Below are 15,162 nucleotides of genomic sequence, written 5' to 3'. Positions count from 1 at the left end.
ATCTTTCTCAAAGTTACCAAAAGGGGGAAAAAGATGAATAATTTGTCTCATGGATATAATTTTTAACTGCTAAGTATTCTTTCTTTAAATTCTATAACTGGGAAAACTTGCTATCTATTAGAAATATATTTTCTTGTAACTGTAAAGGTAATTATTTCCCACCACACATAAAGGAAATTGATTTCTGAACAGTATAGGTAGAAAAAGTGTTTCCTGTTTTCTTTCCTCTTAGGTCACAACTAAATGACATTGCTTGAAAATAAAAACAAATGAACTTGTTTTTCCAGCTGTTAAGCTAATTTTTCTTCAGGAAAATTGAAACTTAGTAGGACTTGTCTGTGATATGTTTTGCTTCAAAACATTATTAATTTTGCTCCTAAAATACACCTTGATTTGAATCTGACTTGATAAACAAATAGAAAACATACCAAAACGAACCTTTTTAATTTAGATTTTTAAAATTTGACACTTGTTTACATGTTTAAGTCATTATACCATATACCATTGATGGTGGTGATGGCTGGTTTAAGAGGGAGGAGTGGTGGGTGTGGGTGTGTCTGTTTGTCTGTCTTATAAACCCTAAATATTTCAAGCCCCTGAATAACGCTATTTCCTAGAAGTATATGTTGCTTCAAAAAAATATTAGCCACAAAATATGTTCATTTATTATTAGAGTTGTTATTTAAGGTATGTCTGTGTTAGAGCGTCATGAATTCTTAATATTGTCCACTTCAAAGGTTGTCAGATTAATGATCTCTAAATTCCATTCTTACTTGAAACTAAATATTAGTTATTCCTTTAAAAAAAACTTACTCATATTTCCAAATAAATTAGTCAAGATTTTGTTTAACTACAACCTCTCCAGGACAAAAATTAAGATTTTGAGAAGTCTGAAATATCGGTAGAGTCTTCAAGAAACTACTAAGCAAGGTATATATTGAAGGCTGCTCAATTTTGGGAATTGAACAATTCCCTCAATTCCCTACATTTAGGGAAAAGAGAATTGTTTTTTCAGAAATGCTAACATAGAACTTGTCATTTCAGAAAACTATGGTAAAACATTTAGTAAGGAAAGCTTCAACATAATATGTAAATATAATAGAATTATATGGTATAATAGTATTATAGAAATGTAAATAAAATAGTATAAATATAAGAGTACTATACAGTATAATAGTATTAAATAAATATAAAGAAAATAACATGGCAGGTAAAAATGATCTTTTTGTGTTTCTAAATTGTTTATTTTGTTAAGTAAGCAATTAGATTATTTTAATTTAAATCCAACAGCCTATCACACAGTGACCTCTTCCTCTTCTGACTTCCCGAGGAAGTTCATTTTCAGCCCCGCTGTTGAGCACTTATTGCCGTTTTGTGTCGTCACACGTCTGTTAATGTTTGCAGCGATTTGTAGAATGCTCTTGTTCCTAGAAAGGCCACAAAGTAAATCTCATGGATCTCATAGATCGTTTGGGATATACAAACAGAAAAGAATTATATTGGAAAACCACACTCGAACCTTATATTCCCAGTCTAGAATGTTTTGTTCTTGTATGCTAGTCACTTTTGAAAAAGAACAGGAATGGAAGTGCAGGGCCAGGAGGCACTTTTCAGTCTTAACTCCTTACTGGCTCTGGACATGTGCTCCACAGACCTTCCACATCCTGCCTCTCTTCCTTCATTCATCCGCTAGGCTTTCCGCCACTTTCTACCCTACTAGCCTCCATCCTGGCCTCGCTCCAACGTGCTGCTTTTCCTGAAGCCTTTACCAGTAAGTTATGAGTGAGTGACAGTATCTTTAAGTGTGAGTAATATTTTTATATTCTGAGGATATTTTTAATCTCTTTTAAGACATTCTACCATCTACTATAGCTATTTATTTTATTGTCTCATTAACCTCTAACCTACATGTTTATAGTTTTAGAGTAGTATCTTGTTAATAATTACTGAATAAGAAAGTACTGAACAAGACATTATGAAGTCTTGTGAGCTGTGTGACTTTGAGCAAATGATTTTATCTCTCTCAACCTTGGTTACTTAATGCGTGGGAGTAAAGTGAGATGATAATACGTATGTGTGTGTGCATGTATATATATATATTATATATATATAAAATGTAGAATCTCCTGCATGGATCATTAAAGATTTTCTGTCCAATGAGTATCATTTATTTATGTTTCCAATATATACTACTAACAACAAAATTTCAGTTATACCAAGCATCACTATAATGGCCCTCAGCTTGGTCAAAAGGTAAGGTAGAGTATCGTTAGTACCAACTAGAAGTGCAGGAGATCTGGAGATGGAAACAAGGCACAGCAGATACTAAAACAGACTAGATATTGACCAGAAAGAATTAATTTAATTAGCTACCATTTTCCTGTTTAGGGCTCAGGTGTTTTCTGTTCCATAGAGGCAGAGGCAGTTCTCAGTATGGTGGGCTCAAGCTCGAGCAGTTAATTATAAATGCCTGTTATTTGGCTCTCTCCGTATTGAAATTCTAATTGGTCTCTATAGTGTTATTATGAAATTGGTTTTATTTTTTATTATTTATTTATTTATTTTTGGCCGCGTTGGGTCTTCGTTGCTATGCGCGGATTTTCTCTAGCTGCGGCGAGCGGGGGCTACTCTTCGTTGCGGTGCGCAGGCTTCTCACTGCGGTGGCTTCTCGCTGCAGAGCACGGGCTCTAGGCGCGTGGGCTTCAGTAGTTGTGGCACGCGGGCTCAGTAGTTGTGGCTCACATGCTCTAGGGCGCAGGCTCAGTAGTTGTGGCGCACGGTCTTAGTTGCTCCTTGGCATGTGCGATTTTCCCGGACCAGGGCTGGAACCCGTGTCCCCTGCATTGGCAGGCTGATTCTTAACCACTGCGCCACCAGGGAAGTCCCTATGAAATTGGTTTTATAATAATGACCCAAGGTTTGTAGATAGTGGAGCGGCCCCTAGTACATTCCTCAGTGAGAAGACTTTGCCTTCACTTTGTCTACATACTAGTGATAGTTATTTCTTATTCATCTGCCGCAAAGTTGATTTTTCCAAACCTTCACTATAACTCATTTTTAGGGAAGTATTACTTTTCTGTCTTCTTATCTTCTTACTGACTTAACTTAGATTCTAATAATTGTTCTTACTGAATACCACAGAGTGATTCTGTAGAGCTATGGACGTAATAAAACTGGGTGAGTTCCAATAGCAAAGAAGGAAGTATTAACTAATTTAATTGACAAACCAGTGTTTCCCAGCCTGGTATACTATTCAGATTTTTGTTATAAGTTTGTGAATAAATTAAACTGTTTCTGCCCTAGGGACTCAAGTCAGACATGTGGTTGTGGGAATCTTTGTCTTTCCCACACCACTCTGCATTTTAAAAATTCTTCTGCAGGAAGATCCCAACATACTATAGCTGTTCTTTCTTATGCAGCTAATTTTCCCTGGAGAGAAGCCGTAGAAAATCCAAATCAAGTTTTTTTCTAGTCTATTTTCATGTCACTTCTTCGGAGAGCTACACTTTTCTGTTAAATTGTCAATAAATATTCTAATCCAGGAAAAGGGGGACAGTAGGAAGTAGGAAGGGGAAAGGAACACATTCTTAGCATGAGCAGGCACACCAATGAATGTGTGGTTCGTTATTCTATATAAATCGCAATATTTTCTCACTTAAGCTTTTGAAAGTATACGTGTGGTATATAACTGATTCCGTTTGCTGTACCCCTGAAACTAACACAACATTGTGAATCAACTATATTCCAATAAAAATTTTTAAAAATAAAAGTATATGTGTGTGTATATATATAAATAATATACTCAAGAGAATTGAAATCGTATGTTCATACCAGGACTTGTTCATGTGCAGCATTCATCTGCAGTTTATATGAATGTTCATAGCTGCATTGTTCATAACAGCCAGAGGGCGAAAACAACCCACATGTCTGTCAGCTAGTCAATGGATTTACAAAGTGTGGCATATCCATACAATGGAACATTATTCAGCCATAAAAAGTAATTAAGTACTGATGTATGTGCCAGTCACAAACGTCCACATGCTGTGATTTCATTTACATGAAATGTTCATAAACGGGAAATCCATCGAGACTGAAAGTAGATTTGTGGTAGTGGGGTGGGGGTGTGCCGTGGGTGAAAGTTGTCTGCAGTGGTGAAGTGGTCTGGGATTCGATAGTGGTGAGGCTTGTATAGCTCTTTGAATAAACTAAAAACCATTGAGTTGTATACTTTACAATGGTGAATTTTATGGTATGTGAATTAGAGTTCAGATTTTTTTAAAAGTTTACCGAGGAACTAGATTCTTTGGTTCCCCTAAAAGTATCAGGCCAGTGTTTCATGTTACATAGACCGCATCAGCTCTTAGTTCAAATCTTGTGCAGAGTGGTGTCATTTAGGTAATCCCACCGCATCTCTATTTGAGCAGAAATAGAACTGAAAGAATCAGGGACTTGGAGTCAGGAATTAGGGAATTGTTCCTGAATCTTGAGTGACCATGGGCAAGGTGCTACCACCTTTATTCTGTTGCCAGAAATGAGGATCGTATGTTTACTCTTGTCAGAGTTTTCCAGATCAAAGGGTTTCTGAGAGGCCATAAGCTTCTTGGGGGCAGGTTTTCCAACAGCTTCCCACCGGGTCTTATACATGTAGATGTTTAATAAATGTGTAGTAAATGAATGTTGATTTAAATTGAGAAAGTCATGTGAGAGTGCTGTCTAAACTTTCTTAATGTCCTACAGGTATGAGATGTAACCAAAAGTATATACTGGTCTATTAGTGGAAACTTAAAAACATTTGAGATGTTATATTCTATTTCCAAGGTGTTTTGGAACTAATTTATGGCCACACTGAATCAACTTCTTTTCTAGGCCTTCCAGTATTAAAACATGTGCTGACTCCAAGAATAAAGGCAACTCATGTTGCCTTTGATTCTATGAAGAATTACTTAGATGCGATTTATGACGTTACAGTGGCTTTCGAGGGGACTGTGGATGATAAAGGGCAGCGGAAGGGAGCGCCGTCCATGGCTGGTAAGTGGTTTTGAGTGAGTCATATGTGTTTACCCAGGTAGAGTTTATGTTTTAAAAAAGGTAGGTGTATTCTACTATACTACATTGATATGGTTTCCAAGTATATGTACTTGTCTTTCTCGCATATTTTTTACTAATCTGTAACAGTGGACGTTTCATTAGTCCTGCTAAGTTTGGTACTTCTTGGCTGTCCTGTGAGTCCTTGAACTTGCCCAGTATCGTGAACTCAGCCTCTTTCCTCCCAAGGTTTACACAAAGAAATGGAAAAGTTACATAAATCTAAGGAAGGAGTCAGGCAGGAGAGTGCTAACCCAGCAACACTGAGGTGTGCACTGATGCTCAGTGTCCATCTTTGTATGTGTTTTTCATATAATATTGGTGAAATCTAGTATCACTGACAGTTATGTGACTTTTTCAGCCATGTGCTAGGTATTAGGGACCTTTGAGCTATTGTTTACGTCAGAATAACCAGAAAAAACGAGAATCTTAAGCGAGCAGAATGTTTTAGTTAGACATACCCACAGACACTCGAGATTGCTGTCGACGTTTGAACGTAGGGTGGGCACAGGAGGCACGTGGAGCTGCCGTCCCCTCCTCGAGGTGTCAGTTGGCTGGGGGCCTCCTGCTTCGCCTTGGCAGCTGCCGGCCATGGGACCAGCTTGCTTGTCAGGGTGCTTCTCTCCATAGCAGCTCTCGAAGGCAGCTGTTCAGCACGTGTTCAGGGGCACAGAGGGTAACTCCCAGAGGTTGGGAGAGAGGACCGAGGGCTGAGGCAGGAAGGGACTAAAAGATGGCAGATTTGATGGTGGCGGGAGGAGGTCAGACCTGGGGCAGCTGCACCTAAAGCAAGACCGACCGACCGCTCTCGTGACCGCCTTCAACTCCGAGTAAAGCGGGAAGCTCACGCTTTTTACATTTTATTTTAAGTGTAATTCTTTGGCATACGTTATACATCATACAGTTTAAAAATCAAAAGTGTATAAAGTATACAGTGAAACGGCCTGTTTCCACCCTGTCCCCATCCACCTGGTCTCCCCCTTCCCCTCCGCAGGGGTAACCACTTTTCTTCCTTTCTTGTGTATCGTGTGTACAAATTTACTGTCCGTCCCTCTTACAGAAAAGGCAACATATAATACTTTGTTTTCTTTTTTAACCATGGAAGGAGTCATTCGCCCAGTTCTGCATTTGAGGACAGTGCATTTAGTTATTCAGCAGTATTGCCATCCGTTTATCAAGCGTTGTTCAAAAAGTAAGATTAAACACATTTTTATTGTTTATGAATACCAGGTCTAATTCCCATAATAACCTTTTAAAAATGCTGCTTTATCATGTCACCGTCCAGTCCTAGGAACTCGTGGGCTGGGCCGCGCCCACGGGATCAGTGCTGGCGTCCCGGGACTCAGCATCCTGGCCCCTAAGCCCCTCCTTCACATCGTTTCCTCCTACTCTGTGCTGCTCGCTGGGTGGGACCGCTTTCCTCGCTGTCACAGAAACCCTCCTGCACCTCCACGCGGGTCCTGACCGAGGGCCGTGTGTGCGCCAGGCCACCTTCCCCTCCGTCGCTCTCATCCGGGTCTGCAGCCTTGTCCCCGTCAGGGCCTCCGTCACCCCTCTGCTCGCTCGCTCACGAGGCTTCCTCTTGCCTCCCGCTCCCGTGGCACAAGGTGCACGTACGGTTATAGCACCTGGCGTGTGGCTACTCTGCCCGCTCCCCGGTAGATCAGAAGAGCCTTTGGAGGCAAACCATTGTCAGCTGCGTCTCCCGGGCTCCAGACCCAGCGCCCCCTCTCGTTGCTCCACTTGTTCTGCACCGTAGCCGTTGGGGCTTGGTGTATACGTGACGGAGCGTCTCTGTCTTTGAAAAGGCTGGCTTTCCTAGCTGTCACACTCAGAAGCCACGTGGAAAACAAAATGTGTCAGTTCAGTCCATTAAGAGTAAATATTTCCGCAAGGAAGACTACAGCAGAGTAAAACCAAAAGACAAGCGGAGGGTCGCAGAGAAAAAGGCTGATTTCCTCAATGTACAAAGTGTTCCTATAAATTGATATGATCAGTAGTAACTCAAGGGCAAGAACAGACAGTTCACAGGAAAAAATTGTTCAACCTCATTCATAATAAGAAAAATTCAAATTAAAATGTATAGGGAGATACCATTTTTTTACTATCAGACTGGCAAAAACCCCCATTAACAGGTTAGATAACAGGCCCTCTGGGTGAGATTAAAATATCGCAGAGACTTTCATACTTTGCTGATAGGAACGCAATACAGTACAACCTCTGTAGAAGTGGTCCAGACAATGTCTATCAAATTTACAAAAGCATTTACATTCCCACTGCTGAGACATTATTCTTCAACTATACCTGTGCACGTAAGAGATGACATCTGTTGTGTGTTGATTTTGATTGTGAGTTGAGACCTGTAGCTTGAAAAACTCTCATTATTACATAAATTGATTGATACGCAGCTCTACTTAGTGTCGTATAAATTAAGATTCACTTTAAATTTAAATTATGATGTAAGTCGGGTTAAGTATAAAATTCCATAACTTGGAATATTGTAAGTACCTTGTGGCTGAGTTTAGTAAGTATTAAATGTTATCTCCATACACAGTGGGCTGTGATTTAATATTCATATTTTATAGCCCAATTAAAAATTTTTTTCCATTAAGTTGCTAGATTGTTCATAGATATAACGTAGACCAGTGTTCCTCAAAGCCCTATAGGAGGATCGTGGTTCCATCAGAGTTACCTGGGTGGCCTCAGCTGCACTGCAGACTGCTAACGGGCTCGCTGCAGTGGGGGTGAAGCTGCGTGCTGGTGACCCTGCGGGGGTTCTCGCGGTGGCCAGCGTCCAGTGGCGTGGGTCTCGTGAGGCCTCGTGTCAGAGAAGGCGACGGCAGGTAGTGAACCGAGTCCTTCCCATTTCGCGGTCTGTTTCGTTAGAATGTGGGTGTGGCTCAGAGCCGTCTGGGCGTCCTCTTGTGGTTCATCTGGTCTTTTCAGCAGAGTCTGAGCGCTTTCGTGGACAGCGTCCATTGGGCAGAGGTGAGACAGGGCAGTTTGATTGTAATTGATTTATAAATCCTGTTTTTAAAATGGGTGGTATACCAGAAGAAATTGTGAGCTAAAGGACAACAATTGATATTCTGTTTAAGTGTTTTATATGGTTCTAGGTAACTTTTTTGTCTTAATATTTTCTTATATGAAAAGAAAACATATTTGGAGGGAAAATTACAGGTAACTCTGAAGAAGGGAAAAAACTCTACAAACTCACCTGTCCAGACGCAGCCCCAGATAACAGTTCAGATGTTTCCCTCAAAGTCTACTTTTTTATAATGTCTGTATGTTGGCGTGTGTATGTGCCTTTATGTATTTTTTAAATGAGATTTTATATATGTATATATATCTTCATATCCTGCTTTTTTTCCCCCTTAATAGTGTGTCATGAACATCTTTACATGTCAGTACATACACTTAGGTCATTTTTTTATAAGGCTACGTAGTGTTCATTGGTGTGAATATACAACAATGTATCTATCCAGTTTTTGTTGGATTTAGGTCATATTGTGTTTCTGTTTTTGTTTTCAGAGGGAAGGGGGCAGGTTGTAAGGCGGACAGTAAGCAGTATGGGCACCACCCGAGGGCGTAGCGTGCAGAGGCGCACGGCTCAGCCCGCGGACATCCTGGGCCCCACTGCCTGTGCTCTGCCTTTCTCGCCAGGCTCCCCAGGCACCGAGCACTCGGGACTCGGTCTCCAGAGACTAGATCTTGAGGCATGTGTGGATACTTGGAAGACTTTCTGTTTGGCCCTAGTGTATCAATATACTCTAGGGACCTGCTGGAAAAGCTGTAGTTAGAAAACAATGACACCTTAATTTGAGTACTTTTCCCTACATTCCCTAAATATTAGGGATAATTTTTGCTCATGCCCTATGAAATATGCCCCAACTAAAAGGGTTTTTACTAATATAGACACAGAAGCTTTATTGACTGTTGAGGAAAGTATTTGTTACTCATTTCTTGTCTTTGGTGGGAGAACCTCCTGGATGCGCTGAGAGTTGATCTGGTGCTTGTATGGCCTGTATCTGGATGCCTGACCCCAGGGGCTGGGCCAACCTGTTTCCACTACTGACGACACTGGGCCTTGGTTCGTTCATCCCCATGAGGAGACAACAGTCCTTGCCTAGAGAGGTGCGCGAAGGTCCAGTGAAGTGACGTGCACGAAATCGTGGTGTAAATACCACAGTACCGTGTACATTTCAGGTGGGAAAACCTAAAAGCACCCATGCAAACTTCAGGGCCCTTTTCTCACGCCAGCATCTTACTAGAGGCCTTGCTGACACGTCCCAAGCACTTGAGTTCACAAGCATTCGTTCCTGACACTGGAAGTGCAGTCGGTTTCGTTTCTTTGTGGACTCTGTACATCTGTGCGCGGGACTTGGAATATCAGGGATAAACGCAGCGTCAGTTGGAGGACCACTTTATTAACAGAAGTGTTGAGGGGCAGGTAGGTAATTAAGTGAAGGTAGGAAAGTGGCGTCGGCATCTGCGTTTTTATGTATCAGAAATAGAAATAGGAGGGTGAGGTGAGAAGTCACGTGCAGCCAACAGATTCCGGTCAGTCACCTGCAGCGCACGCGTGTGCGGGGTCCCGTCCACGTGCTCCCAACACCCCCACGTTGCAAAGGGGAATCAGAGGAGGTGGCTTTCCACGGTCGGCTACATCTTGCTTCACTTCATAATAACGTAGCTCATGACACCCTCTCAGTCAGGGGCTGCTGCTGTCACCTCCCTCGTACGGACGTGGAAACAGGCACAGGGGGGCTGACAGGTGCGCTCGGGGCTGGGGAGGGCTCAGAACCCAGGCTGCTGGCTCACTGGCTGTGCTCTTGGTCCGGGCCCAGTTCTGCTCCTGAAAGCACTTCTTAAGCCGGTCTTTGATTTAAAGGGAAATGGAACTTGAGGAAAATTAAGAGAAAAATATTGAAAAAGTAAAATCTTCCCCGTGGCAGTGTTTTTGCCCATTTATCATCAAAGCCCATTCACTCCTAAAAGTGTAGAAAAAGATGGGAGAAGTTTTGATGACCTAAGTGCAGCGTGTTACTAGAGCAGCTGTAGCGAGCCCTTAGCAGGAAGAGGTGTGTGTGGTCCAGGGGCGGAACCTGCTTTAAGGGTTCAAGTCTTCCTCAGACTCTGCAGCACACTAGTCCCCGCTTCTCAGAACACGTCTTTGGACACATATCGGCTTGAGATAAAAGGTCTCGGCCTCCTACTTGCATACCCACCCAGGGAACATAGTCTTCTCTTAAATCTCGTAGCAATGTTTCCTTGTTCTCCAGGAAGTTAAGTATGTTCATATGCTCATGTCTCCACAGAAAGCCACCTGCAGAAAAGGGTATTTCGGACTCAGAGTTCTGCCTTATCTTGGAATAAATCCTGACCTTATCCCTTGTGCCACGTGGGCTGAAAAAAGGACCATCTGCTTTTTTCAAATTAGCATGTTTTGGGAGCTGTAGTTATTGAAGGGCTCATAGCTATTCCACGGAAAGAAATTTGGTTCCCGAACCAAGTAGAATACGTTAAAATACAGCAAGGATCAGGAAAGCAAGGAGTGCCAGTGAGTAGAAACCACTGGCAAGTCACAGAGGAGTGGGGGGACTGTGCAGTCGTGGAGGGAGGCCCAGGCCAGCCCCGCGCCAGGACGGAGGGGTTAAGTGCCCCTGTGCGCCCATGCTGCCAGCGACACCCATCCCTGTCCTGTGGGGCCCACCGCCCAGTGGGAGCAGCAGGGACGTGCGACCAGCACTAGGCTTGGCCCCGGAGGCTGGTGGCCTGGGGTTGGTGGGTCTGATGGTGGTTGGCATCTGGGGATCCCTTCGGAGGGTGGGTCCGTGCTTCTGGTGGAGGCCAGCCTCCTGACCCTGGGCTGCCTGTCGAATCTTTTAAAGGTTGTTGTATGGAAAGTCACATTTGGTTGATTTAACTCATGACCTAGGTAACTGTGGAAGACTTGGAAATTATACTACTTCAACTTGAAACCCAAAACCACCAGTTTATGATCTTTGTTTTCTTCTTCTTCTTTTTTTTTTTTTTTTTTTTTTTTTGGCTAAAGAAAGAATCTGTTCTTCATTGTTTTTAAACTTTTTTAAAGCTCATTTTCATCGTTTTATGTAACTGCGAATTCTAAAATAATAAAAATGAAATATTTCTGTTTCTTGTTAGAATTTCTCTGCAAAGAATGTCCAAAAATTCATATTCACATCGATCGTATAGACAAAAAAGATGTCCCAGAAGAACAAGTATACATGAAAAGATGGCTTCATGAACGTTTTGAAATAAAAGATAAGTGAGTAACGACAGTTCTAGCCCTTCAGAAACGGTGGCTCAACACAGTCACTACAGTAAACAGCGTGAGACGAACGTGTAAACAGATTTATTATCTTAAGAATGCCTTTTATCAACTCAAGTCAGATCTCATTCCATGCCTCCTCTGTCCATGTTTTAAACTTGACTGTTATAAGTCACTGTGAAAGATCTTGTTATGGGGGCTTTCTGTCCTTTGTTATTTACCACATTTCAATAATTTGTGTATAAAGATATAAAATTTTTTAAAGAAGAGAGAGACACACAGAAAGCTTTGCACTGTTGAGATACCCCAGGCCTGCCCTCCCGGGTCCAGGGGAGTGTGTGCGTGCTGAGGGCAGGCCGGCGGTGTGTAGAGAATCAGGCTGTGGGGTGGAGGACGGTGTCTCACGTGTATGTGGAACTGACCCCGGTGTATTTGTTGTCCTTTTGCTATTAGTATTTGGGGGCCTAAACCGTTTCTGGGGTTGTGTTTCTCCCACCAATACCATGACTTGGGAGCTAGTGCAGTGTTGGCCCCTGGCTGAGGGTTGCTGTGAGTTAAGTTCCAGGCGGGGGCTCTGGATGCCTCTGGGGAAGGCGGAGCTCGAGGTCAGATGAGGGTGAGCCTGTTAGTCTCCCTGTGATGTACACAGATTTCTAAAGGTAGAAATTTTAGAATTTTCTTCTCTTTTCAGGAAGATAAAAACTGGGTTCTTAGGTTCAGATATAATACTTAGAAATTGAATTTCTGTGGATGAAAATTTCAGGATATATTATTTATTTACTATTCATTTTGTTTTCAGTGGAAATTTTATCCTTTTTGTTTTTTGAAAGATGTGTGTTAAACATCTATACTTTTTTTCCTCTTTCTGAAAAAAATGGATCTGTGAGTTATGGGATGCACCATTTAAATTTATAAAGACCACATTGAAAAGTATGGTTTTTTAAAGGCTTTAGAAAATACTTCCAGGGCTTCCCTGGTGGCGCAGTGGTTAAGAATCCGCCTGCTAATGCAGGGGACTCGGGTTCGAGCCCTGTTCTGAGAAGATCCCACATGCCGCAGAGCAGCTAAGCCCGTGCACCACAACTACTGAGCCTGAGCTCTAGAGCCCACGAGCCACAACTGCTGAGCCCGTGCTCTAGATCCCGCAAGCCACAACTACTGAGCCCACGAGCCACAACTACCGAAGCCCACACACCTAGAGCCCGTGCTCCCCAACGAGAAGCCACTGCAATGAGAAGCCCGTGCACCGCAACGAAGAGTAGCCCCCGCTCGCTGCAACTAGAGAAAGCCCGCACGCAGCTACAAAGACCCAATGCAGCCGCAAGAAAAAAATACTTCCAAAATTCTGTTTATGTTCAGAAATTTTACCTGTGTTTTAGTCTCCTAAAATGCTTCTTCTCAGGAGACTGCCATTGTTTCTCCTCTCCTTGTTGTACGGCAGTAAAATATTTCCTAATTAACCCTCCTAGATTAACTTTAACAAGTGAAAGCTATTAAAAATGTACTGTGGGGCTTCCCTGGTGGTGCAGTGGTTGAGAGTCCGCCTGCCGATGCAGGGGACACAGGTTCGTGCCCCAGTCCGGGAGGGTCCCACATGCCGCGGAGCAGCTGGGCCCATGAGCCATGGCCGCTGAGCCTGCACGTCCGGAGCCTGTGCTCCGCAACGGGAGAGGCCACAACAGTGAGAGGCCCGCGTACCGCAAAAAAAAAAAAAATGTACTATGTTGAAAATGAAACTATATGAAGTTTATAAACAAATTTCTGTATTTCATTGACTCTCAATTGTGCATGACAATGTGTTAAACCAATTATTCAGCGCCACCCACTTTGGATATGGAAGAAATTTTAAAAGTAAGATTTATGTGTTTTGACATGAAAATCTGTTATCAGAAAAAAACCCTGAACAATATGATTAATATCCTGTGTATTTTGTGTTATAGGTGTTTATATGTATATTTAGAATGAGTCTGGACGTTTTAAAACAGTGATTTTTCTCTAGAGAATGTGAGTTGTAAGGCAATAGAAAGACTTTCCCTTTTTGTACTTTGTGTTTCAGATTTTTATGTTGAGTATATTCTGCTATTATAACTTTACATTTTTAAAATAAGGAAACTGCATTAACTATGCTATTTTTCCTTCTTTTACCTGCTTTTGTAATTCCCTGTGAATAGGAGCATTGGGGGAAACTCTCCATTTATAAGAGCTGCTGATCTTTTCTCTGGCTTCTGGTACAACAGGAGCTGCGAGGAGGAGTGTCTGGAGGGGTGAAGATTGGGGGAGGCAGAGAAAAAGCCCACATGCGTGTCAGGTCCCTGTGAAGTTTTAAAGATCTAAAGTTTAAAAAACAAAAACATCCCCATAAAATTACTTGAAACCATCTTTTTTTTTTTTTAATGTTGAGGCTTCTTTTAATTTATTTATTTTTATTTTTGGCTGTGTTGGGTCTTCGTTTCTGTGCGAGGGATTTCTCTAGTTGTGGCAAGCAGGGGCCACTCTTCATCGCGGTGCACGGGCCTCTCACTGTCGTGGCCTCTCTTGTTGCAGAGCACAGGCTCCAGACGCGCAGGCTCAGTAGTTGTGGCTCACGGGTCCAGTTGCTCCGCAGCATGTGGGATCCTCCCAGACCAGGGCTCGAACCCCTGTCCCCTGCATTAGCAGGCAGATTCCCAACCACTGCGCCACCAGGGAAGCCCGAAACCATCTGTTTTTACATATTACATATAATTCATATACATTAATCAAAGAGCGTATTAAAGATATTTTTAATGTCTAGAAACTCCAATTAAACCAACTCTCTGGGTGTTTCCTATAAGGACCTATAATTTCTCCAGCATATAATAGGCAGCCAATAAATATTTGTTGAATTAAAATATTGAAATGGCTAAACCTGAAAGTTAACGCTTTTTTTTTTCATTCTGGCCATAGATTGCTTATAGAATTCTATGATTCACTGGATCCAGAAAGAAGAAACAAATTTCCCGGAGAAAGTGTTAATTCTAAACTAAGTCTCAAGAAGACCTTACCCTCATTCTTGATCTTAAGTGGTGTGACTGCTGGGATGCTTATGACTGAGGCTGGAAGGAAACTCTATGTAAAAACGTGGATTTATGGAACCTTAATTGGCTGCTTGTGGGTTAGTATTAAAGCCTAAACGCGTAGCTGTCTCCAGGCAGTGGGATGTGCTACGTTGTTTATTACTGGCGGCTGCACATGACATCCGATTGTTCCTGAATTTAATAAGAAGTGTAAATAAAGCCCTGTTGATTGAACGTTGGATGAAATAGAATTTCTGACTAAAGCCAATATGCAGTTGGTCTTGGGCAAACATACATGGTTTTACAACTTGAGTCCAGAAGCTGCTGGAAAGGGAAAAGATAAACAGAGTTTATGTTATAGTTGGCATTTCCTATGAACTAATGTCAACTTCAGAAGACTGTTAGGATTATATATTTTGTTACTGTTTTGTAATTCCGATAGCTGCATTCATGAACATTAATTTGCAGTATATTTCACTGTATTTGTTATCTTCCATTTTTTACAACTTGACTGGTCGAAACTCTTATCACTGAAATATTTAGTGTCTTGCAGCTGTGTAATATTTTGCCTTGTGTTTAATTTCTCCAAGTCGATGAAAGAAATTGTAGTTAAGTATGGAGAAGGACACGAGGAGAGGCTGAGGCATGCTGGTCAGGGGAGCTCTGGTTAGGGAGGACTTTTATTGTGTTGTGTTGTTAGCTGATTTCACTTCATATTGGCAAAGTGATTAGCATCTCTGATATTTACTG

General features: G+C 42.1%; 1 protein-coding gene across 1 annotated transcript in view; it reads left to right on the top strand.

The window, feature by feature from the left end:
• The window catches only part of AGPAT5 (1-acylglycerol-3-phosphate O-acyltransferase 5), a gene marked incomplete at both ends in the record, with an annotated part of 58,738 nt that extends 44,210 nt beyond the window's left edge, over window positions 1–14,528 (top strand). The window contains 3 exons of the mRNA XM_079726685.1: window positions 4,867–5,028; window positions 11,251–11,374; window positions 14,303–14,528. Of these exons, the coding sequence (XP_079582811.1) occupies window positions 4,867–5,028; window positions 11,251–11,374; window positions 14,303–14,528 (512 nt within the window). The remainder of the gene's footprint in view (window positions 1–4,866; window positions 5,029–11,250; window positions 11,375–14,302) is intronic.
• Between the last annotated feature and the right edge of the window lie 634 nt (window positions 14,529–15,162).

Source organism: Hyperoodon ampullatus (genome assembly GCF_949752795.1).
Source record: "Hyperoodon ampullatus genome assembly, chromosome: 20".
Classification (NCBI taxonomy): Eukaryota; Metazoa; Chordata; class Mammalia; order Artiodactyla; family Ziphiidae; genus Hyperoodon; species Hyperoodon ampullatus.
This window is presented reverse-complemented; position numbering and strand designations above follow the sequence as displayed.